This window comes from Myotis yumanensis, unplaced genomic scaffold, assembly GCF_028538775.1.
Source record: "Myotis yumanensis isolate MYYU_CA2020_CCGP unplaced genomic scaffold, mMyoYum1.0.hap1 SCAF_12, whole genome shotgun sequence".
NCBI lineage: Eukaryota > Metazoa > Chordata > Mammalia > Chiroptera > Vespertilionidae > Myotis > Myotis yumanensis.
The window spans coordinates 16643945-16669953 of record NW_027223763.1 but is presented as its reverse complement, the minus strand read 5'-3'; the positions used below and the strand labels follow the sequence as shown (position 1 = coordinate 16669953).

The window sequence follows — 26009 nt, the reverse complement described above, 5'->3', positions numbered from 1 at the left end:
TTAAAAGGACTGAGAGGTTTAAATGTGATTGTAAGTGTGGAGAGCAGTGCTAGCCTAAATAAGACATCAACAAATGCTAATAAAATTTAGGAGAGACCAAGATTTCTTTTAGCCAGGGCAGTCTGGGCAAATTCCCTAAAAGAATAAGATTCTGAAAGAGTTGGGCAATGCCTTTAACATAGTGAACAATTTATGAAGTTTAGATCCTAGTTAAGATATAATAGCTTATACACAGGTAGTTGATAAGAAAAGAATGCCCTGGTTAGCTTCAGTAAACTATGTGCATTGGATTTGCTATTTTTATTTTGCAGGAATGTTTTTGTCAAGGGAAAAACAAGTGTCATACGCAAACAATATTTCCACAGAGGTTCTAAAGGCCAGCTAATTAATGATTGCAAAATCAATCCTAGAGCAAGTCAAACCAATTACCTCCCAGATTAATTCTATTTTCTATTAATATTTTAAGATAAACAATACATAAGTGTCTTATAAATCATTACATTTTTCTACTTCTACAGTGTTCTCACATGTACATAAATAACTATGTTAGCAACAATGGGCTTGCTGCCCTGGACAGTTTTGCTCAGGGGTTAGAGCATTGGCCTCTGGACAGAAGGGTTGTAGGTTTGATTCCTGGTCAAGGGCATGTACCTTGGTTGCAAGTTCGACCCCTGGCCACAGTCCGGGTGTATGTGGGAAGCAACCAGTCTATGTGTCTCTCTTACATCAATGTTTATCTCTCTCTCTCCCTCCCTCTCATTCTCTCTAAAAAAATCAATGGAGCCCTGGTCAGTATGGCTCAGTGATTGAGTGTCAACCCATGAACCAGGAGGTAGGGGTTTGATTCCCAGTCAGGGCACATGCCCGGGTTTCGGGCTCAATCCCCAGTAGGGGATTTGCTAACTTTGGACTTGAGTCTCTTTGTTTACAATTCATGGGAAAAGTCATTACAGTATTAATTACATTTTAAAAATAAATGTTAAGGGCAGGAACCAAGATGGCGGCACAGGTACACACTTGTACTTGCTGCCTCGCACAACCACATCAAAACTACAACTAAAAGACAAAACGGATATCATCCAGAACCACGGGAAGGCTAGCTGAGTGGAAATTTTACAACTGGAAGGAAAGAGAAAAGCGCATTGAAACTGGTAGGAGTTGCAGAGGTGCGGAAATGTGGAGGCGCGCGGAAACGGGCTGGCAACTGGGTACACTGTTGTCTTTTTCAATTGGAGGGAGATACAAGCTCCCAATTGCCCTGAACTCTAGTTCCGGGTGAGACTCTGGGGACCCAGACTCATACAGGGAGAAACTGGACTGTCTGGCAACGGGACGGAATGCGAGGGCGGCGTTCTCTCAGAGGTGCTTGCAGCAATCATTGTTCCTGCGCAGGGCCGCGGGGACACAGAGACCCAGGACCTTTCCAAGACAGAGCAGATTGGCAGCCAATGCGGTTTGCTCTGCCCTGATGATCCCCTGAGACCCTGCCCCACCCAATTTACAACCCCACCCAAGCTGTGAGCAGAGGCTTTTGCATACGAATGGCCTGCTCTTTTGCAATCTAAAACCTAACAATCTGCAGCTGGGTCAAAGAGCGCCAAAGCTTCCAAAAGAAGGGCTACACAGCAGCCTGCATTGCTTCATAGCTGGGCCTCATCTGAGCACTTCCAAACCCCAAACAAAGAGGAGGAATCCGCAGATCTCTCTGTAGCTCCTGCTGGGTGGACTCAAGCAGTGGCTGACTTTGCACCTCTTTGGAGATCCAAGAGCCAGTGTACCCAGTGGTCAGAGTGAGACTATAGCAGAGTACAACTCTTCACATTCATAAGCCACATACTCAAGGGGCAGACTCAGTGAGCACCAAAGCCCCACTGCGAGTCCTGCTCCATAAGGGTGTCTCCAGCACAGCAGTTCTCCCATTGTAGACACAGCCAACTGGCCTGGTGGTCAATTCCTCCCAGTGATACCAACAGCAATCAAGACTTAACTAAAACAAGACTGTGCACACAGCCCACAAAGGGGTGTACCAAGAGTGTCCACCTCAGGTAATTGGGGAGGCTGAGCCACTGAGCCCTATAGGACACCTAGCACACAAAGCCACTCCATCAATACAGGGAAGCATAAAAAATGCGGAGACAAAGAGACAGGTCACAAATGACAGAAATGATGGAAAGCAAACTACTGGGAAGCAGCCAAAATGCAGAGACAAAGAAACATGTCATAAACGAAAAAAATGAAGGAAAGCAAACTACTGGATATAGAGTTCAAAACCATGGTTATAAGGTTACTCAAGAATCTTCTAGAAACCTCTGAGAAATTTAGTGAGACCCTCAAGGATATGAAAAAGGACCAATTAGAAATTAAGCATACACTGACTGAAATAAAGAATAATATACAGAGATCCAACAGCAGACTAGAGGACCCCAAGAATCAAGTCAAAGATTTGAAATACGAAGAAGCAAAACACACCCAACCGGAAAAGAAAAAAGAAAAAAGAAAAAAGAAACCAAAAATATGAAGATAGTGTAAGGAGCCTCTGGGACAACTTCAAGTGTACCAACATCCGAATTATGGGGGTGAGAATAAACTGGTGAATATAATAGAATCAGGGGCATAGAAAGGGAGTGGACTGACAATTCTCAGGGGGAAGGGGATGTGGGGGGTGAGGGAAGAGACTGGACAAAAATCGTACACCTATGGACGAGGACAGTGGGGGGGGGGGGTAAGGGCATGGGGTGAGGTGGGAACTGGGTAGAAGGGAGCTGTGGGGGGGGGGGGGGAAAGAGGAACAACTGTAATAATCTGAACAATAAAGATTTATTAATAATTAAAAAAAGAATCTAAATAAATAAATAAATGTTAGCCAATGCACTTAGCTGCCAAAGTCTTTATCTAACCTTAGCTTTATACTCCTTTTCTTTTCTCATCAAAATAAGTAACACATGCATGCTACATCAATATATTTTAATAAATAGGGTTCTTTTTGTTGTCAAAGTGCTTCTTTGCTCTTTTACTTTTTAGCTGCATGGCCTTGGGCAACTTACTGCTCTGATCCTTTTATGCCCATTTGTAAAATGGGTATAATAGTAAAAACGACCTCATAGAGTAGTAGAGAGAAGTAAATATGATCATGTAAATGTATTACTTAGAAGGACGTACAGCGCCTGGCATTAAGTACACCATATATTATTTTATATACATGTGCACACATCCTATTACCTTAAAATGTTGATTCAACTCAGATACTCCTGTAGAGAAGAAACCATGCTCAATCTATGCAAAAAGTGGCCTGCAACTATAAACTGATATTAACAAGAATACAAAACTTTAGAATTGAGAAAGGTCTCAAAGATCATCTGTGGAAAATCCCATAATTTAACAGGTTAAGGTATGGAGAGCCAAGGATGAGAAGTGACTTGTCTAACATCACACTCCTAACTAGGGCAGAATCAGCATTAGAATCTAGGCCAGTGATGGCGAACCTTTTGAGCTCGGCGTGTCAGCATTTTGAAAAACCCTAACTTAACTCTGGTGCCGTGTCACATATAGAAATTTTTTGATATTTGCAACCATAGTAAAACAAAGACTTATATTTTTGATATTTATATGCCATTTAACAAAGAAAAATCAACCAAAAAAATGAGTTTGCGTGTCACCTCTGACACGCATGTCATAGGTTCACCATCACTGATCTAGGCTTTTCTGTGATTTTAAGTAACTTAAAAATACTTCTTGAGGATCAGTTCCAGACTTATCTTTTTCTACCTTTATACTGGTGATATCATTACTATCCTATCTAATAAAGAAAGAATATGCAAATTGACTGTCACTTCATAACCAAGATGGTGGCACCCACAGCCAATAAGGAGGGAATATGCAAATTGACACAACAAAGATGGCAGCGGCCAGGCCAGGAGCACACCAAGGCAGAAGGCAGCTCCAGACTGGAGTGAAGGCGGTGCCAGCAGTCAGGGGAAGGAAGGCCTATTCTTGAACGAATATTCGTGCATCGGGCCTCTAGTGCTAATCAGATTTGCCTTCACATATCTATACTAATAAAAGGGTAATATGCTTCTTAGACCGGAAGACCTTCTGGGAGACCTTCCGGACATCCTTCTGGATAAAGCCATGGTGGCAGGGCTGAGGCAGAGGCGGTTAGGGGCAATCAGGCCGGCAGGAAAGGGCAGTTGGGGGAGAGCAGGCTGGCAGGGGGGGCAGATGGGGGGGGCAGGCCAGTGTGGGGGGGCAGTTGGGGGTGATCAGGCTGGCGGGGGGGGGCAGTTGGGGGCAATCAGTCCAGCAGGGGCGGGCAATTAGGGGTGATCAGGCCGGAAGGGGGGGGCAGTTGGGGTTGATCAGGCCGGCAGGCAGAGTGGTTAGGGGCAATCAGGCAGGTGAGTGGTTAGGAGCCAGCGGTCCCGGATTATGAGAGGGATGTCCGACTGCCAGTTTAAATCGGCAGTCGGACATCCCCCGAGGGGTCCCAGATTGTAGAGGGTGCAGGCGGGCTGAGGGACACCCCCCCCCCCCCATGCACGAATTTCATGCACCAGGCCACTAGTCTTTTATATAATCTAAAACATAAGTATATACATAAGTAGCCCCTTAGAATGCTTTGTGATTACTATTACTGGATTGATTTTACCCTACTACTAAACTAGAAGTTTCTTAAGGGGCAAGAACTTTGCCTTATTCCTATCTGCTTTAGCAGAAGCCAAGTACCATATAATTAGCAGGCATTGATATATTTCTTCATTTCAAAGTCACAATGGTGGGGAAAGAGCTAAGCCCTCCAAAAAAGCAAACTTCTTGATTACTACTTCTAAGTTAAACATGGACTTTAAGAGGCCTGGAAACTTGGAACACATTATCAATCATCTAGATAGCCATCCTAGACACTAATACTCCCTTTTCTATCAGGCTTGTGTATTCTAAACGGAATCAAGTAAGTCATATACTTAAGTCAAGATACTTGAAAAATTAATAAGCAAGTATATTTACAGTTATAAAACAGGAAGTGCTGCGGTCATATGTTCTACTTCCTTAGAGAAACCAAAGACGGACTAGCTGAATCAGAGAATACTGGTGAAACTTCCTATATCCTCAATCTTAAATCTGATTTGGTTTTTCTGGTTATTACTGGGAACGAAAATAACGTATCTGTATAACTTTGTTTACTAAGCCTTTTACCATTCAATTAGCTGTTGTCTATGTTTAAGAGCACAGTCACATGCCTAGAACTAAAGCGCTTCAGGTCCTATGAGCCTGCTCAGGAAAGTAGCCTAGCGGAGCCACCAAGAACTGATCTCAGAGCAGGAATTTGGAAAAGAGCACGTGACTGTCATTTTTCACCCTGTAATTTTCAGTCAGCAGTGGACTGCTTGTTGCATGAAAATCAAAAGCTCTAACACTCATTTACAGACATCCCCAAATACTTTCACCTAGTGAAGAATGTAAATTTTAAGTATATCTTGTAAACTTTCACATGGCACAGCCATGTACAAAACAGGTTTATATGAAAAAACATTAATTCAAAAGGCTTACTGCATAGTCAACAGCAGCTGGCTGGATTGTGTGGACATTTTCATGAATGCTCCGGGTGGGAGAGGGGAAAAAATGAATCAAAGCACAGCTTAATTCTACAATAACTGAGAACTGAAAGAACCCAAAGTGGAACTAAGTGGACAAAGGCCATCTAAAGTGGGGGTAGTTAAAATAGGTAGTATAGCTAGTCACCGTGTAAGTCAAAAGAAAGGCAGTGTCATTTTATGTATTGAATCTCTACCAAGACTGGAAGCAACTTGAGGACAGGCTTGATCATCTTTGCAACCTCTTAGCATTCAGTAGAATAAGGGGTATATGTTGGTGTATTCACCATTCTTCAATACATTCTTAAATTTGTTAAACAAATGTTCAAAGAAAAGTTCTGCAAGTATCAGAACTTGTTAGCTCACAAGGTTAAAGGGAGTCAAGCTGTCTACTGACACAACACAAGGGAAACGGCTACACTGATTACTGGAGGAGACAAAGAGCTGCCGCTTGAAAAACTGTACCCCAGACCAGTATGTACAATGACTGGAGGCAGGGAATAGCGATCGCAGTCTCTTAGATTGGTTTTGAGCTTTCGAGTGCAATTTCATGACTACTATTCATTCAACAGGCACTTCCTGAGCACTCACTATGTACTGTGCTGAGCACTAGGCAGAGATGAACAAACATAAGAGGTCTCTGTCCTGTCAGGGCTCATAATCCAGTCGGTTCGGTGTGCAAGAACAGAGGTAATCACGCCTAGCTGTGGGAATAAGGAAGAGAAAGCAATTTTTTTCTGCCTGGGGTGGTGGGAGAAGACAAAGTACCCAAAAGGTGACACCCCTGAAGGATGCTCAAGCTGACTCACCAAGGCCAATTCTTAAGTATCACCACTTTGTCTCCCCTGCCCCCCAAGAGAAAGTCTTCTATTGGCCCCAAGTGACTCCTATAAAAACTCTTGAGGCAGGTATTCTCATCAGCCATCACCCGCATTGCACAGGAGAAACTGTGACCCAGAAAGCTAAAGGCGAACCTCGGAGTGATATGCGTGTCAGGGGAGATGCCAGGCCCAGAAGGCAGGTGGGCAGACTCAGCAGTTTCGAGCTCTGCCAGGATTCCAAGACCTGTCTGCAGAGCGCAGGAGTGTGGCAAGGGTCTGGACCCGGAAGTTGGGGAGAGGTCTGAAAAGAGAGCGACCCCCTCCAACCATCTGCCCGACTTCCTCAGCCACGCCTTCGGTCCCACGCTCCACAGTCACTCACACTCACCCGCCGCTAGGCGAGAGGAAGTCGGTGTCGTCTTCGTCGCCCGCACCGAACATCGCGCTGGCTTTCGCCCGGCAGCCGGGAGGAAGTCGGAGCGTTTCCTGGGCCTCTAGCCGCCGACGTCGTGAAATGCCGCGGAGGCGTGCTGCTTTACGGCAGGACGAACTCTCAGCACAGTCGTCCACCGGACCGGAGAACCTGGTTCTGGAGGGAGGTGGGGCAAAGACCTGGGAGGCACGCGCGCGGCGTGACGTCAGGCTTCTCCAGCCCTCAGAGGCGGCGAAATCCGCGGGAGCTCCGACGTCCTGCGCAGGGATTGGCCAGTGAGGCAGGGGGCGGGGCAGAGGCGGGAATTGGTGGCCTCTGTGGCAATCGTGGACACGTCGAGCCGGTCACTAGTGGAGGGTGTTGATGTTGAGTCGTGAGGGGGCGACTGGATAAGGTTCTGAAAAGGAGACGCCGGTGGCGGGACTCGATCTGGGAAGGTAAGGCCTCCTTCGCCCCTCTCTCTACCTTGGCACGAGCACAGCCCCTTCTCCTCCGGCACCAGGACTCTCCGCGCCAGTTTACCCCGCTCGGCGAAAGGAAAAGGGCCCGGGATGGGCAGTCTGGAGGTCTCCGCTTTCGGCCGGGCCCCAGCAGTGACTTAGCTGGAGTGACCTTGAGGCAAGATGTTCGGTGCCTCAGTTTCCCCTTCTGTAAATCGGGCCTGGCGCCCCTCCCTACCTTTTGTACCCTGTGGCCGACCTCGCTATTTATCCGACGGGCCATTTGTGCAGTGCTTCTGTGTGCCGGCTGGCGAGAAGCTTTTAGACCCCAGAGGTCATCGAATTCAGCCCCATCCTCCCCATAATCCCTGGGTTTACAGGTAGGAGAAGAAGGAACGAAGTACTTGAACGAGTAGTCTGAGGTCACGCAGAGTAAAGGGCAGACTGGGGCTGGATCCCTGGCCTCTGGATTCAGGAGCTGCGGAGCTGCTGCAAGTCCCTTACCGGCCGGTAAGCACCGTGCGCCCCCCAGGAGCGCTTATTGCTGGACTGTGGCTGCCTCTTGAGAAAGGCCCCCCTCTCTGGAGCCCGCCGGTGCAGGTGAGGTGCAGGGGAGCTGGGACCTTCCGCAAAGGAGGCAACGTGAGCAGCTGAAAATCTCCAGCCCCAGCCGCCGGGGTTTTGGTCAGTCCTCCTGCCGCTGACTTGTTAAGTCAGCATCAGTTCTGGCCGACTTCTCTGCCTCCCGTTCCCAGCCTCTCTGTTTCTTGTATTTCTTTGGTTAATCTGGCGGAGTTCTTGGAACAGGTTCTAGATAGGCCTGCCTTAGCCAAGGTGTGGATCGAGCAAGTTCATGTCCCACTGAAGCGTCCATTTCCACAGATCTCGCTGGAATTGCACTCCAGCTTCTCCCCATCGGATTAGTACAACAGGTGGTGTCCCCTACCTGAATGTTTTAATCTGTTAGCATGAAATTGAAGTGACGTGATTGGTGTCTCCCTCCCTGAGGACTTCGAACCTCTTGGCACTTCCCTTGCTATGCTTTTTGTTATAATCTGTGTACTTCTCAGTTGTAAGCTTCCCAAGGAAAGGGATCGTTTTATTCATCTTGATGTCTCCTTGTGCCCCAGAGCACTATGCTTTCTTGCCCGTAATGAATTCTTATTTATTCTTCGTTAGGTTGAAGTAATGGAATTCATCCTTGTTCCCTTATTCCTTAATTTACTCTCTTAGAGTCTCTTTCCCCCATGTGACCCAGAGAGCCCAGCAATGGCTCTTGCCTTTCATGGGTAGCTTCCAGAAAAATAAAAATGCTGTCCTATCTGTGAACTGTCGGGGTTGCTTAGTCTTTTGTTAATTAAAGATGATTTGACTATGGTTTAAAGCTGGGGGGAGGGGAATACGGCAGCTAGAAATATTACATGTAACTCTAATTTTTGTTGGTAAAGTATTACTCTGTTGAACTGAGGATAGGGCTGTTGTCTACTTCCTGTGTTTACTTTACAGATTAAGATGGTTAAAGCAGTGATGCAACTGGTATCTAAGCACTAGAACAGGAGCCCTTTAGAGTAGCTCTGTTTGGAATGTGAAGTTGGTTACTTCTCGGGAAATAAGAGATTGAACTGCATAAGTAACATAGCTCTTTTTAACCCCTCTCCTCATTTTAGCACTAAAACATCTGAGTAGTGCTTTTAAAAAACACTAAAGAAGTGGTTCTCAACCTTCTGGCCCTTTAAATACAGTTCCTCATGTTGTGACCCCCAACCATAAAATTATTTTCGTTGCTACTTCATAACTGTAATGTTGCTACTGTTATGAATCGTAATGTAAATATCTGATATGCAGGATGGTCTTAGGCGACCCCTGTGAAAGGGTCGTTCGACCCCCAAAGGGGTCGCGACCCACAGGTTGAGAACCGCTGCACTAAAGGATCATTTGACTGTTTTATGGTGCATTCTGAATGGGGTGTTTTATCTAGGATATTTAAGTAATCTTTTTATATAGGTAGAAATCCTAAAATCTGGATCAGCCCTTTTGGTGATTGGAATGCCACAAATATGCCTGTCCAGATCACTGTTGTGGGAAAACAACAGCTGGTTCTGATTGGCAGTATAAGGAAATGGAAGATAGTGGTGAGGCTTCCTTATTCCTTAGTTTTTGAACTGCAGGATTGGGTGCACCTAAAAAGCCACTTTCTTCCTGAATTAGAATATTGAACTAGGAATCAGGAAACTTGCAGTCCTATCCCAAGCGTTTCTATCTCACTCTGAGCTTGGGCCAGGCTCCCTAAGCACTTTGTAGAAGGAGTGGTTTAGATCCAGACATCTATTAAGTACCGCTGGGGGTGCAGAGGTAAGTTATGGCACACTCTTGATCTCAAGTTTGAATTAAGAATTTTGTTTGCATACAGCTTTTAGATGTATTTGTAAAATGTATCGACCCCTTAAAGACTAGCCAGGAAGCAGCAGTTTTAACAACTACTTTCAAAATCAGAAATTTTGCTACAGAGATGACAATTTTTATATACAGCTACACCCATACTAATTGTACTGGTGAATGCATTTTTAAATTAATAGATTAAAGTTATAGCAAAGTTAAATCATAGGTGTGGTAATAGGTATATGAGTTGAATATAGGTTTGGGGGTTTGGTATTGTGCGTGTTCTTTCTGTCCAGTCACTAAAAACAGAAGAATGTTAGAACATAATTCAGGAAATATTATCTGAAAACCTGCTATGTGCTGGATATTGCCTAAGATAGGAAAATGAGTTAGTCACTAATAGTTGAGTAGTGGGGATAATGGAAGTATACAAATAGCCATAATAGAAGACATAACAAAGTAAGTCCCATAGGTAGAAATTAATTATTGAAGAATTTCAAAGGAAGAAATGATCATATCTAGTTTGGAGGAGGGTGTGGGGTTAGATCAGGGGTCCTCAAACTACGGCCCGTGGGCCACATGCAAATACAAATATTGTATTTGTTCCTGTTTTGTTTTTTTACTTCAAAATAAGATATGTGCAGTGTGCATAGGAATTTGTTCATAGTTTTTTTTTTTAACTATAGTCTGGCCCTCCAACGGTCTGAGGGACAGTGAACTGGCCCCCTGTTTAAAAAGTTTGAGGACCCCTGGGTTAGATAATGGACTTGAAGATGAGTGGGATTCCAAGTGGAAGCGAGAAAATAATACTTCCAAGATTGAAGGGGTGGCTTTGGCAAAAGCAAAAAGGCAGGAAAGTAGGCAAAAATTTCTTAAAAGAATTGTCCTGTTATCTGATGCAATTAGGGTCGGTAGTTAGTTAACTGAAAAAGTAAGTTAAAACACGGAATCATACACATATTAGTTACACACAGACCTTAAACATTTTACTTAACTTAAAACATAAACATTTTTTGCCATTCTTTCAACATAAGCCTTTTCTTGGAGTGTAGATTCAGGGATCTGCAAATTCCAGTGTGAAGGCCAAATCTTACCCTAGCCTGCTGCCTGTTTCTGTAAATAAAGTTTTATTAGAACACAGCCAGGCTCTTTTCTTTACATATTATCTATGGCTACTTTCACATACAAGGTAGAGTTGAGTGGTTGTGTGTATCATCTTCATCTAGTCTTTCCAAAGATTTCAACTTGGTTTTCATAGAAACAACTACTCCTAGATTCTTAAGCTCTGGAGCCAAATTACTTTGCCGTGTATTAGTTGTGTAGGCCTTAGGCAAGTTGCTCAGTTTCCTCCTTTTAAAACAGGGACAATAATAGCATCTAGTTCTTAGGGTTCCTGTGAAGATTATCTGAGTTAATTCATGTAAAGCACTTAGAACAGTACCTGGCAGGTAGTAACTACTCAGTTAATTTTAGCTGCTGCTGTTGTTTTTCTCTTCTCATCTATACTTCATTGCTTTACACAATACTTCATTAAATTATATATTTATAATAATTAGCAGACTGGCATAAGTTGTTTTTGAACAAACACAACTGATACCCTTTACTAGTACACAACTTCACTGAGAGGGAGAACTGAAGTGTTACTCCGATGATATTGGAGAATAACTTTGCTAGTGTGTTATCAGTTAAGTGGTTAAAAGAGTTCTGTGGGATAGTTTGCTAAGAGTGTAAGACAACAGTACACTTAGGGAAGTAGGGGATTAAAGTTGAAAAGGAGACCAGGGCCATATTTGTCAATACCTTGAAGGCCAAGATGACAAGTTTGTACTTAGCTCAGTAGGAAATGGAATTTTTTTATTCTAAATGACATAGTGATGTAAAAAAAATTCAAATGGTTTAGGAGTATATGAAGTAAAAAATAAAAGTTGCCCCACTCCATGTGAGTACTTCATTTTTCTAATAATCCTTAGAATGTGGAATTGAATGAGATAAGACATGGTAAACACTATTTGGGACACTGGTATTGATCTGTTAAAAACCTCAATCCAGTTGGGGGGGGGAGGTTGGATCATAATATCAATTTTTAATTGAGAAAAAATAAAGGTTCTAGACTGAATGTGAATAAAATTCAATGACTGTTCTAAAGGTAACAATTTATACCATACTCTTAAGAGTCTCTAATCCTTAAGTGTGTTCCTCTCTTTGTTCCAATTTGGTTCTGCTGTTGATTCCTCTTTGTACCTTCCTCACCAGAACTGCTACAAAAGAGAAAAGGATGATATGATTATCACTGGAAAAGCAAGTGTTTACAGTTACAAGATGACTTCATGTAGTGGAAGATGTCAAATAAGTCAGTGACCAGGTGGCACCAAGATAACTGCCATTAAAGTTGGCAAGCCAGGCATAATTGGGGAAATGGAATGGTGTAAAGAGGGCAGGTTGCTGATGCCTCCATCCCACATGCAGCTTTTAGCATAATAAACCCATTTTAAAAATCAAAAGTTTTCTGTACTTTGTGACTAAGTGTGAGAACTCATCAAGAGTCTGATACTTAATACATTAAAATTAGCAGTTTATGCCAAAAGAAATCTTATAGAAGAGTCTGGGAAGGAAATGCTTTTGAAGTTCCACTGCTTTGAGTAATAGTTTATAATTTAGGTAACATCCCCAAGCAGAGGAGGGGCCCATCCTTAGGAATGCAAAGCCCTGCAGAGAAGGAAAAGGTTGAGAAGGGTCCACCCTACCTCTTTTCCTTTACACAAAGGCCTTAGGCTTTTGTATACAACCTGCTTTTGTAGGCTGAGGACATTATGCAATACAACATAATGCGATGGAAGCATGCATTGCAAAAGGAAATACGAGGAATGATTTGAAGGGAATTCATAAAAAAAGCAAAACTCTAGTAGCCAGTGAAATATTAGAGGAGCTTTTTTTAGCCAGGTTGAGTCTTTCCCTAAATAAATAATGGAATTCTTCACCTAGAACATAGTGGTTCAATTTATGAAATGAAAGGCTAACTGTGTACCTTCAGGCCCCCATTCCTTTCTCTTCCTTTTCCTGATGGCTTTTTACAGCTCCCATGCAATCCTGTGCAGAATCTGTACCTTAGTAATCTTATATTGTCTTTTATTTGTATGTATCTCTCCTCCACCAGACTGAGTTTCTTTTTAATATACTTTTTATTGATTTCAGAGAGGAAGGGAGAGGGAGAGAGAGAGATAGAAACATCAATGATGAGAGAGAATCACCGATCGAGTGCTCCTGCATGCCCCACACTGGGGATCAAATTTGCAACCCAGGCATATTCCCTGACCAGGAATCGAACCGTGATCTCCTGGTTCATAGGTCAGCGCTCAACTACTGAGTCATGCCGGCCAGGCAAGACTGAGTTTACTAAGGATTGGGGTTAATCATAATACTTTTATTTAATAGGTACACAATAAATTTGAATGAATGAAGAGACTCAGTTCCTTGGGGTCACGCAAATAATAAGCCCCAAGAACCAGATCTAGAACCCAGGTCTTCTGATTCCTAGCCCAGTACTTTTCCACCACACAATGCAGCTTCTATCTGAGGTATTGAACAACTTTTCTCATTCTCATTTACATTCTCTATGCATTTTCATGAAATCATCCTTTATTAATTAAAGGAAGAGAGAAGTAAAAAAAAAAAAAGTTTCTAGTTTCTGCCTCACACAAAGTTAATTCCAGTATTCTTCATAGGCAAACCAACAACACTGTGATCTAAGTAGTTGAAATCCTATATAACTAAAGAAAAGTTTGCCCTGGCCAGTGTGGTTCAGTGGGTTGGGCATCATCCCGTGCACGGAAGGGTTGCCAGTTTGATTCCCAGTCATGGCACATACCCAGGTTGTGGGCTCGATCAGGGCATGCAAGAGGCAGCCAGTTGACATCTCTCTCACATCAATGTATCTTCCTCTTCCTTCCTCTCTCTCTCAAAATCAATTTCAAAATCTTAAAAAAAAAAAGAAAAAGAAAAGTTTAAGGGGTACCTTTGCCTGCCTTTGATTATAACAAGACGGCAGTTAAAGCAGTGCTTTGCCAATATGGTTGCCCCTTGAACAACATGGCTTTGAACTGCATGGGTCCCCTTACATGTGGATTTTTTTTTCATCGAATATATGGTCAGCCCTCTGTATCCTCAGGTTTAGCATCCCTGGATTCAACCAACTGGTCAAAAACAGTATTTTCCCAGATGAGGGGGGCGGGGGCTGACTGTTTTTTTACATCATCTATAATAATAAAAGCATAATACACAAATCGACCAAACAGCCATGTGGACAACCTTCCAGACAAAGCTGGAGCTGCAGCCTCAGGATCGAGGCAGCTGCCGCGGCTGCGAAGGCCAACTCTTGCACAAATTGCTTGCATCGGGCCTCTATTTTATATAAGGGACTTGAACGTCCATGGATTTTGGTATCCCCAGGGGTTCTTGAAATCAATCCCTTGCAGATACTGAGGAACAACTAAAATTTGGGGGGAATCAAAAGTTATACACGGATTTTGACTGCACAGGGATTGGTGCTCCTAACCCCCATGTTCAAGAGTCAAGCTGTATATATATGTATCTGACAGCTGGTACTTTTAAAATCAAACTGTAAGAGGCTGTATACTTTAAGTGACGTGAAAGTGATCCCTCCTTGTGACTTGAGCATCTTTCAGAAATTAATTTTATCATCTACTGAGTAAATAAGCTAGTATTTATAATATTTCATACTTATTATACTTCAAGATTAGGAAGTATTTTGACATTGTATTTGATCCTTGCAAACCTGCGAGGTTGGCAGGGTAGGTATTTTTATATCCATTTTGCAATAAAGGAACTAGTACTTGTTGGGTTTAGGTAATTGGTTTAATGTCACATGGCTAATAACGGTAAACTTGTGTCTATAGCTCAGTGCCTCTGATACCTAATCCAGTGTTTTCTCCACTCTTATCACACTATAAAACTCTGAAAACTTTACCTAAATCATACCAAAGTTCTCGGGGTTAACACATTGGAAATGTGTCAAGATTACAAAAGGATCCAGTAAGAGGAGGGTAAAAGGGTACATCTTGTGATTGCTTTATTCCAGCATGTGGCTTAGTCAACAACAAAAGATATCAGAGAAATGGAGTTTAGTAGCGGGAAGATATACTCCCCATTGGACTTAGGCCCTTCTATCATTGCATAACTAAAAGACCTTTTCAGTTTGTTTGTTTGACGTATCAAATTTGAGTTGTCCTATTCGGACAAGGCAAATAACAGCTTTTGTGAAAATGTAGTTGTACATTTGATCTTCTTTGTACAGAAAGGTGAGAGTAGGCAAGAGAAACAGGAGCTTCTACGTTATTTGCTGCTAAAACAGGATATGTAAAGCTCAGAAATCCCTCCTGCTTAGCTGCTTCCTGGCAAAACCTCTGGAGAAATGGGAGGTTTGGGGAAAGTGGTTAGCCTAGTGCAGTGGTTGGCGAACTGCGGCTCGCGAGCCACATGCGGCTCTTTGGCCCCTTGAGTGTGGCTCTTCCACAAAATACCATGTGTGGGTGTGCACGTACAGTGTGATTGAAACTTCGTGGCCCATGCTCAGAAGTCAGTATTTTGTGGAAGAGCCACACTCAAGGGGCCAAAGAGCCGCATGTGGCTCGCGAACCACAGTTTGCCGACCACTGGAGTGTTACAGAAGCCTTATGTGAGAAGCAAATGTTACAGTTCAGTTGACTAAAGAATATAATGGCATAATTATTCAGTAACATGCACCTCAGTTTCCCCATCTGTGAAATAAAGGAGTTAGACTTAAAATGTAATTTTTAAAAATAGGAATTACATTACGTGGCTCAGAATTCAAAAGGTATACAAGGATGTTTAGTGAAATAACCCACATCTGACCAGTTTCTCTCCTAGGGGTCACAATGTGCCACTTTCTTTTTTATTTTTTTTATTAAAATATTTTTATTGATTTCAGAAAGAGGAAAGGAGAAGGAGAAAGAGGTAGAAGCATCAACGATGAGAGAGAATCATTGATCGGCTGCCTCCTGCATGCCCCCTACTGGGGATTGAGCCTGCAACCCTGGCATGTGCCCAGACCGGGAATCAAACTGTGATTTCCATGTTCATGAGTCAACTCTCAACCACTGAGCCACACTGGCTGAGCTGTGGCCACTTTCTTGTGCCCCTATGCCCAGAGGTTGTGTAGGTGTTTACAGATAACATGCATATAATTTTTTTCCTTTATTTTTGTTTTTACAAAAGATAGCATACAGTGTACCTGCTGTATTCATCTCATAATATACCTTAGAGATCATTCTATATCAGTATATAAAGAGCTTCCTCATTCTTGTTTATGACAGCAAGGTGTCCCATTTTATAGACATACTAGAGGCCCGATGCATGAAATTTGTACAAGAGTAGGCCTTCCTTCCCCTGGCTGCTGGCACCAGCTTCCCTCTAGTACCCGGGACCCAGGCTTCCCTCCAGCCCATGGCAGACATCCGGACTTGGGCTGCCCTCGCAGCTCTGGCTTCGTCCAGAAAGTCGTCTAGTCTAATTAGCATGTTACACTTTTATTATTATAGATGACCACTAATCAGTGCCTTATCAATGAACATTTAAGTTACATTTTCATTAGTTTGCTTTTACAGACAGTCCTGCAACAAATAATTTTGTTCACATAAGATTTCACATGGGTCAATAGATATTTAGAAGTGGAATTGTTCAAAGGGTATGTGCATCAGACTGGTAATTAATGACTTCTAGTTCTTATGTTCTATGAAATTTTAATTGTAAATGAACAGTGAAAGAGTTGAGAAGGTAAAATTTTCTTGAAAACATCTTAATTTTTATTTCTTGTTATTCAGAGACTACATCTTAAATAAAGGCCAAGTATAGGCAACCTTAACGAAATGATATTGAATTGCAAACTTGACAAAAATCATCTCCATCATGATCCTATATAGATTTTTCTAGTGCTGTTCAGTGTGATATTACTCAGGAGCTAATTTTCTAACTCAGGACAAAAAAAGAACTGTCTCGTCTGGCTGGTGTGGCTCAGTGGTTGAGCATCTACCTATAAACCAGGAGATCACGGTTTGAATTTCTGTCAGGGCACATGGCCGGGTTGCGGGCATGCAGGAAGCAGCCAATCAATGATTCTCTCTCATTATTGATGTTTCTATCTCTCTCCCTTCCTCTCTGAAATCAATAAAAATATATTTTAAAAAATAAAAATAAAAAAGGACTATCTCCCAAATACTTTTACTAGTACTTAACACATAGAGGATTCAGAAGATTAGCTGGTTGTTAAGAGTCCGTGTAGGGACTGAAAATAGATAAGTAAACCAGAGAGCTAAGTAATATCTATCAGTTTACATGAGTTTCTTACTGGCTTTCCTAGTTTTTTTGTGGGGATTTTGTGTGGGTGTGTGGGTGGGTAGATGTGTGAAAAGGGTCATATCAATCACTTATCTTTTTGAGGAGCTAGGGACCATAAGCAGATCAAAATTAATATTATCCCCTATACCCTGTTGAGCATACCTGCTAACCTTCCTTCCTTCCCTTTCTCACCTCCTTCATTTTCTCTCTGTGTGCTTGATGCCATTTGTGAAATTTGCTTTACAAATAGCAGGTTTCAGCCAGAACTTCCATCCTCTTCAATTACAAATTCCCCACCTTGGGATACAGGGTACTTAATAAATACTTGCTGAATTGAGTTTGGGTTGATGTCAGAGTAATCCAGCCTCTACTTTGCTACTCTCAGGTGACATACTCTTTTCCCCGCCAGCATGCATGGCACATCTTGCAACCTACCCCTATGCACACCTAATTTGATTTAGGAAGGGGCAAAAGGCCAAGTAAATTATCTAGAAGAGGAATGTGTGTCTATGTATGTTTAAGTAATGGTTAACACGTAACTTGCTGGCTTCCATTGCCATTCTTTGTGCTGCAGTTAAAAATTTGGAACCTTATTTATTTAGCTACACACTAGTGGTAGCTGTAGAGATAGACATACTTGGTAGGAATGACTTGGGAATATGCAACTAAAAATAAATATATCCCCCCCCCCCAATCTCATTTTATGTGTATGAAGTCATAAAGATCACAATGTATGTTAGATTAATACAAACTTCAGGTTATAAATTAATGAAGCTGTACATTTAGAAGAGAACATTTAATTAGTGTTGACTTTTTTATTTTAGAATAAAGAAACTTGTCTATGGGCCATGCTTTAAGTACTCGTAGACTCTCTGTGGGATAGCTCTGATAAACTGTGGGATATGAGACAACCAGGCCCATTGGTGGACTATAACTCCTATAGTTACAGATGACAGGATTATAGGACTTAATTAACATGCAGCTCAGCCTGGTAGGTCCCACCTTTCCAAATATAAGCTTACTTACATGCAAGATTCCCAGGGAAAATTACTGCTGAGTAGCTGAAGCTAGATGCTTCACTAGGCTTTTTTCTACCTGTTATTTAGGCACCTTATAAAAGGCCCATAAACTTTCTAGAAACTAACCATGAAAAGAATTTCCTTTATTATGATTCAGAAATACCACCAGGTGCCTGATGCCATGTTATGGCTTAGAATTACGGGGTAGAATTCTAAGCCATAATATTCTAATTCCACCTCTTACCTACTCTTTTTTAAAATATATATATATATTTTATTGATTTTTTTACAGAGAGGAAGGGAGAGGGAGGGATAGAGAGTTAGAAACATCGATGAGAGAGAAACATCGATCAGCTGCCTCCTGCACACCCCCCACTGGGGATGTGCCTGCAACCAAGGTACATGCCCTTGACCGGAATCGAACCTGGGACCCTTGAGTCTGCAGGCTGATGCTCTATCCACTGAGCCAAACCGGTTAGGGCTTACCTACTCTTAAGAAGCTAAAATATAGACAATACAAGATGGGCAAAAACAATATAATGTATCATATTTCCATTTCATGATGGCATTTTGAACACATCTCTTTTCCTTTCCCAAATCCTAATGAAATGACTACAGAAATATAAAAATAAAGAGCAGTGTGTTATATATAGAGTTTATCCCATTTCTGGCACAGGGCTCCAAAAACCCTTGATATTTCCTAAGTGAAGAGAGCAATAAAGGTGTCTTTTGTTAGTCTTTTTGGGGGGACCTTACCCTATATATCTGTTCTTTCATTTAGCTGTTGATTTGTATACTTTAATATCCATTTTAATAAATTGGTAATCTAGTGAGTAAATGGGTTTTCTGAGTTCTGTGAGCCACTCTAGCAAATTAATATAACCCAAGGAGAGGGGGTATGGGAACCCCTGATTTATAGTCAATTGGTCAGAAGTAAGGGTAACAACCTGGGGTTATGATTGGCATCTGAAGTGGAGGGCAGGCAATCTTGTAGGTCTGAGCCCTCAACCTCTAGAATCTGATTCTATCTCCGGGTGGGTAATGTCAGAATTGTATTGAATTGTAGACACTCAGTTGGTGTTGGAGAATTGCTTCATGGTGGGAAACACCCTCCCCCCCATAAAAAGCATCTTTTATCATTAGAAAAGAGTGAGAGAGAAGCCTGAAACTTTGAGACACTGCAAAGAAAATAGATGCAGATCACCCTAGCCCGTTTGGCTCAGTTGATAGAGCATCGGCCTGCGAACTGAAGGGTCCCGGGTTTGATTCAGGTCAAGGACACATGCTTGGGTTGCAGGCTTGATCCCCAGTAGGGGGCATGCAAGAGGCAGCCAATCAATGATTCTTTCTCATCATTGGTGTTCCTATCTCTCTCTCCCTCTCCTTTCCTCTCTGAAATAAATAAAAATAAAAGAAATATATTAAAAAAAGAAAATAGATGCAGATTGGAAGCAAATTGCTGACCACCTGATACAACATAGGTGAAGGGTGTTCCTGCCTGTGAAGTTAAATGGATAGGATTCACTGGCACACCCTCAAGACTCCCAAATTGAGAACAGCAGAGGTTAGAAAGAAAGGTTAGCTATGGCGTAATGGCTGAAGGACAAATCAAAGAACTTGGGGAACTATAGCTATGCCAAGTTTTCTAGTAGAAAGAGCAGTAGATTAAAAGTAGCAATAATGAATGTTATCGAGGGCTTACTGTGCCTAGGCCCTGTGCTACGTGTTTAGATGCACATTGTCATGAGGTAGGTGCTATTCTCATCCCTATTTTAAAGGAAACTAACTTAACCACTATGCTATCACCTAAGTGAACTCCTGGTAATAATCCTTAAAACAATCCTTTTATTATCCTGATTTTATAACTAAGGCACAGAGATATTAAATAATTTGCCCAAGGGCCCACAACCAGTAGGTACAGTTTTACCAGTTAGAGAATGAGTATAGCTCCCTGTGTACTGGGAGAGTTGCCATAAAAAAGAAATGGTAAATACCTTTTCTGCCCACAACTTCCTTCTCATGTTTTTCTTTGTTTGTTTTTGGTGACCTATTCAGGATCTCAAAGTGAACTCCCAATCTCAGAAAGACAGGAGTTGTTAGGACAGACCCCACTGTGCTAAACTGGGAATAAATCTTCATTTTATTAATCATGTTAAGAACTAATATCCAACAGTTTCTTCATACAAAGCACTGCATTTCCTATTTGAGGTTTATCTTTCTGGTAGTTCAGCTCCTGTATTTTATAACTAATCTAGAAAAATAAAATTGCAGAAACTATATAATTTCCCCTTCATCTGAAACTCAAGAGATTTTATTCACACAGTGGGTGTAAAAACTTCTCTCAAATCCCAAAGATGAGCCATTGGCAATTCAGTGTTACTCCAGAAGTTTCTTTGGTGGCAGTGTGTGTAAACTTTCAAGTGAGACTATGCTAGCTCTGTGTCCTTTCGGAATATCAAAATAAATGTTTTATTTTAGATACTGGTGGAACCTTGACTTTTTTCTTTCCTTTTTTTTTTTAAAGCTCTCACTTATTAAACATTCAATTCTTAAATTCCTTATACTATATATCTATGTTGTACATCTCTATATTCAGAACTGGGGTTCTCACATTTTCGAGTGATTAAGAGTTGCCTAGCCCTAGCCAGTTTGACTCAGTGGATAGAGCGTTGGCTGTGGACTGAAGGGTCCCAGGTTCGATCCCGGCCAAGGGCACATACCTGGGTTGCGGGCTTGATCCCCTGTGTGATTCTCTCTCATCATTGATGTTTCTATCTTGCTCTCCCTCTCCCTCTCTGAAGTCAATAAAAATATTTTTTAAAAAAGAAGAAATGTTAGAATGTCTAAAGCATATCAATAATATTCAGATGCATTTAGAAAAGATAAGTATGCATTTGCTTCTCATTGAAATATTATATACACCCCAACTTTTCTAATTGACATTGGTCCCAAAGATGAATTATTCCATCTCTCTACTGAGGAAACTGTGATCATAAAGATTAAGTTACCTAATGTTTGGGAAAAAACAGGCTAGAGTCAAAATTTCCTAATTTCTAGTCTTATGTTCTTTGAAACTATAGTAATAATAAAGGTAAAGGTGGGCTCCAACTCATGTTTCCTGAGAATTACCGGAAGACTGGAATCAATAGTTGGGAGTGATGACTCTTTGTGACAACATTCAGCATTTGAAAGTTCATATGAAGGCATAATAATCAGAGGTGGCCTGGTAGTTTAAAGGAGTAAAATAAATGGTTACATTTTTTATGAGTTATTCTTTAAAAGTTCTGTTTCTGACACTGGAAATATATAGCGGAATGGCAGTTGAAGCTTTTTTGAATTTTAATAAAATGCTGAAATGTGGCCTGTCACTCTAGCTACTAGTATATGGAAGTCCATTCTCACCTACTTGGAGCCACGTTGAGGGGGAGCAGCCAAGAATACTGCAGGGAACAGTTTTAGCACAAATTGTATGCCTTAACATAGTTAAGTTGCAAGACACAACTACTCTGGAGGTTAGTAACAACTAGAGTTAGCTCTTCCTGGACAACTTAATGGCAAGGATTTCATACCTGGTAGACTTGACAGGGTGCTTGGATAACTTGACATTGATTTAACCCAAATGTAGGGAATATCCACTTGTGCTTCCCAATAGAAATTGGTTTAGTATATTTCTTTCTAAGCTTCTCTCAAAACTACAACTCTGTTCCCTTATCTCAGTTTTTTTGTTGTTGTTGCCCCAGAAAGCAAAATAGCTATCTTTGTATTAAGAGACAGGAATGCAAAATGGTTGGATGAAAGTACCATGATACAGTAATGGAGCATTGGACTTGAGGTTAGAATCTGGATTCTGATTGCACAGTGCCGCTAAACTAACTGCTGCATGATTTTAGCTAGTCAATTAACCTTCTGTACCTCAGTTTTTCCATCTGTGAAATGAACAGTCATTCTTGTTTAATCCAGGCCTGCCCGTCAAGTAAAGGCAGGTGTGGAAACATACTACATTGTTGTAGCTCAGCAGCAAAACATGAGAACACACCACAAAAGTAAATGAAGTTACTACTGGACCCAGACTTAGAATCACTCAACCAACAATATCTATTGAATACCCACCTAAAAGGTATATTAGACTGCACATAGCCTTAAACCTTAAAATGCATTCTGTAAACGAGATGTATTTTTCTTCAGTCTCATTATTGAGTACTCATAGTAAATAATAATAATTACTCACAGAGTATTAGTAATGCTTTTACATATGTCATATGGTCTTTTTTCCTCTCTCAGTATTTCTTCCCATTCATTATATTATTTGAATAATATAACAGCCATGAAGGAAAACAGATATTATCTTCATGTTTCCCTGTGTTTCAGATGAAACTCGGAGATCAAAAGTGGTTCTCAGTGAGGTGGGGTGACTTTTGGCAATGTCTACAGACATTTTGTGGTTACAACTAATATGGTGCTACTGGCATTTAGTGAGTAATAGCCAGGGATACTGTTAGACATCCTACAATGCAACAAAGAGTTATTCAGCCCCAAATGTCAATAATGCCAGAATTGAGAAACCCTGACATAGCTGTTATACCCAAAAGAATACAAAATTATGGAGTAGGATAGACCAGAATCCATATCTTGGATTCAGTTTAGTGTTCTCCACTGTCCCTAAAACAGGGCATTAAAAAAAGAGTCACATAAATTCTGGATTTATTGTTAATATATGGAGAGGTATGAATGAAAAGTAGGGTTTGTTTTTATCACTATTGAAGATTTCCCTGTATAGTACAGATTGTATGTTCCAATAATATACTGTCCGTGTTCTGTCCATGTTAATATGCTGTCCATGTTCTGCAAGGAGCTTAGTCTACTTTCATCATACTTTTTTATTTATTGAGCAACTACCAAATTTGAGTCATTTATCCAAGTGCTTTTGAAATCTGGGCACAGCCCCTTTAATAGCCTCTGTACATAGTACTGCCAATCTAAAGTTCCATGGGTCTTTATAGGAAATGTCACTAGGACACTCAGTTAGAAATTAGCAGAGCCAGGACTTAATACCATCTGACTCCATACTCTTGCTCTTAACAGTATTCTGTAAGCTTAACTCTCACCTACAAAGGGTGGCATAACTTAGAAGCCCTTATAATACTGGATAATTCTTGTAGAATATTCCTCAGTTTTGCCCTTCAAACCATTTTATAACTCAGAAGTTAGAAGGCTCTCGTAATCTAATCCTTCTAAGTTTTAACAGATGTCTTTCTGGATTCTGGCAAATTAAAGTATTATAGCCCATGGTTCTGTAAGTCTCCCCCATCACCGCCTTCTGTGAATGCCTCACAGAAAAACTTGAGCAGGAAATATTATTAGGGACAAACAGATAAAGCCAGTTATGCTACACAGCAGCCAAAGTACTCTGTTAAAATATAAGCTAATCATATCACTTCCCTGCTTATTACCCGTAAATAGCTTCTAGTTGCCCTTGGAATAAAATTTAGTTTCCTGAAGATGATCTTTGAAGCCTTCTTAATTGATACCCGTTCTGCCTCTCTCTTCAACCTCATTGGCCTCTCTTCCTCTGAATGTGTTCTGTTCATACTGACGGTACATGCCCTTGATTCTTTTCTTGCCTGAGGATGCTGCTCCCTGCCCTTCTACACAACTCCAATAATTTATCTTTCTGTTTAAATGTTACCTCATTAGGGCTTCTCTCTTTCTCTCTTTACCCGCCCCGCTCCATACAAATTAGTTGTTTTACTGTTATTCTTTACCACTGTACTGTGTTTACTTCATATCACTTACCACAATTTAATTACAGTGTATATATACCTACACATTATTTACCTACACATATTTACTTCTCTACATATTTAATGAGAGTTTCCTCCTCTAGATTAAGCTCCACAAAGGCAAGAATCTTGCCTTTTTGCACCTGGCTCCTTTTAAGTAGATATTAAAACCTTGGTGGATTTTATAGGAATTAAATACTTTCTTGAATGAATGAATATTTGTTGAGTGTTCTTCCAGATGTAGTAAGTAAGGAGGTAGAAATTAGTTACTTACCCTCCAGGAACTTTATTTATATATATAATGCTTTATCTTGTATTTTAAGAACTAACTCAAAATTTCCATAAGAGAAGATTGCCATGGAAGTTCAGAAAAGAGAAATTTCTTCTGTCAAGAATTCAAGGCCCGGCTGGTGTGGCTCAGTGGCTGAGGGTCCACCTATGAATGAAGAGGTCATGGTTTGATTACTGGTCAGGGCACATGCCCTGGTTTCAAGCTCGATCCCCAGTTGGGAGTGTGCAGGAAGTAGCCGATCAATGATTTTCTCTAATCATTGATGTTTCTATCTCTCCCTCTCCCTTTCTCTCTGAAATACATATATTTATTTTTAAGAATTCAATGAAAACTCATGGAAAAGGTAGCATTTTAACCAAGCCTTAAGGAATGAGCCAGACTGTAAACTCAAAAGAGCAAGAGCCATGTTTTAACTTTATCTTATTCTGACACTTTTTAAGTGCATGATCCATGTTAAGTAATGACAGGATTTACACATATACACAAAGTGGTATGGGAGGAGAGGGAAGGAATTACAGGAATGACACAAGCCAAAGAAGTATACAAGTGTCAAAGTACTAAATTTATTGAGGAAGATCTGTTTCAGTGAAATATTTGAATGTGAGGAGAATTAGATTGAGATAAAGTTGGAAAAGTAAGTCTGTAATGGATAGAAACATAAATGCCAGATAGTATATCAGTATCAGAAGTTAGATGTGAAGGTGGTTAGGTTTTCTCTTTGCAGACAAATTAGTTTCTGGGAGTATAGCCTAAAATGAAAACTACAGCTTGAGAAATACATGCAAACGGTATCTGGAGTACAAATACTAGAATAGCTTGGAATACCGGTTCTATTGTCAACATCATCACCATCAAATAGCAAGATTCAGATTCCTGTAGTTGGCTTGGCTGGAAAGAGAATGTTTGTTTCCTTATATTTCTGGAAGGGAGCAACACACTTGCCTGACAAACCCCTCGGGGTGTTTGAACAGTTATTACAGAATTTGTATATTACTGATGAACTCTATGCAAGACATCTAAGGTCCTCCTGATTCTCAGTGAGATTTCTATGTCCCACAAATAAGAGACGGGGCACTCAGGTTTCCATTTCAAGTGGCCTGCATGTAGATGAAGGAATGGCTCATCCATCTCTTTCGGGCCTAATTGTTGAAGCCAGACTTTCTCTCCTTAGCTGGGTCAAGAAGGACGCAAGAAGTATCCAAGAGGAGTTCATTAACTGTCTGTAGTTGATGACATTGAGAAGGCATTTTGGAGAAATACCTCCATTCAACTGTTTTTCCAGCTTTTTCTCAATACTGTTGTATCAGCATGATGACAGAAATAGGCACAGATTGAAAAGATCATAAAGACATTTCAGGGTATGTTGTGAGGCTGGTCCCAGATGGAGTTATTAGGAAAGGCAAAAGGCAATACGAATATTCAGAGGTCTTAGAACTAGACCTTGGAAGATGAGGAGGGTTTGTTGTATTAGAGATTGAGATTGTAAGGATGGGCATTCTAGAATGAGGAAACAATGTGAGCAAAGATACCAGACAGAGAAGTGTGGAGTATGTCCTAGGAACAGTAGAAACTTTGGCAATTGGACTTATTTGGCTGGAATACAAAGTACATGTAGGCAGACAGGTAGGTTGGGGCCTTTCTTTGAGAGATTTGTGCTCTCAGAACAGAGGTTAAAAGACAATGGGAAGGTTAGTAGGTAGTGGACTTGTTTGAGCAGATAAGTAGAGCCATGCTTTCAGTCGATTAATTTGTTATTGATGTATCATATAGGATGAACAGGACAGGGTACTGTTAGGCAAATCCATGTTTGTAATAGAGCTGCTGATGGTGAAAACCAAAGGCAAGCTGGGTGAATCTTCTAATTTACTTGGGATTAGAAAAAGTGA

At 41.2% G+C, this 26009-nt stretch overlaps 2 protein-coding genes across 4 annotated transcripts in view; one reads left to right on the top strand and one right to left on the bottom strand.

The window, feature by feature from the left end:
- The window catches only part of FKBP15 (FKBP prolyl isomerase family member 15), a 53181-nt gene extending 46246 nt beyond the window's left edge, over nucleotides 1-6935 (bottom strand). For both annotated transcript variants that reach the window (XM_070430871.1, XM_070430872.1), the window contains exon 1: nucleotides 6798-6935. In XM_070430871.1, the coding sequence (XP_070286972.1) occupies nucleotides 6798-6850 (53 nt within the window). In that variant the 5' untranslated portion in view covers nucleotides 6851-6935. The remainder of the gene's footprint in view (nucleotides 1-6797) is intronic.
- A 222-nt stretch (nucleotides 6936-7157) lies between these two features.
- SLC31A1 (solute carrier family 31 member 1) overlaps nucleotides 7158-26009 on the top strand; it is a 31194-nt gene continuing 12342 nt past the window's right edge. The window contains exons 1-2 of one of the 2 annotated variants that reach the window (XM_070430870.1): nucleotides 7158-7279; nucleotides 7663-7792. The gene's annotated coding sequence lies outside the window, so the exon portion shown is untranslated. The remainder of the gene's footprint in view (nucleotides 7280-7662; nucleotides 7793-26009) is intronic. The other variant, XM_070430869.1, reaches the window with a different exon arrangement.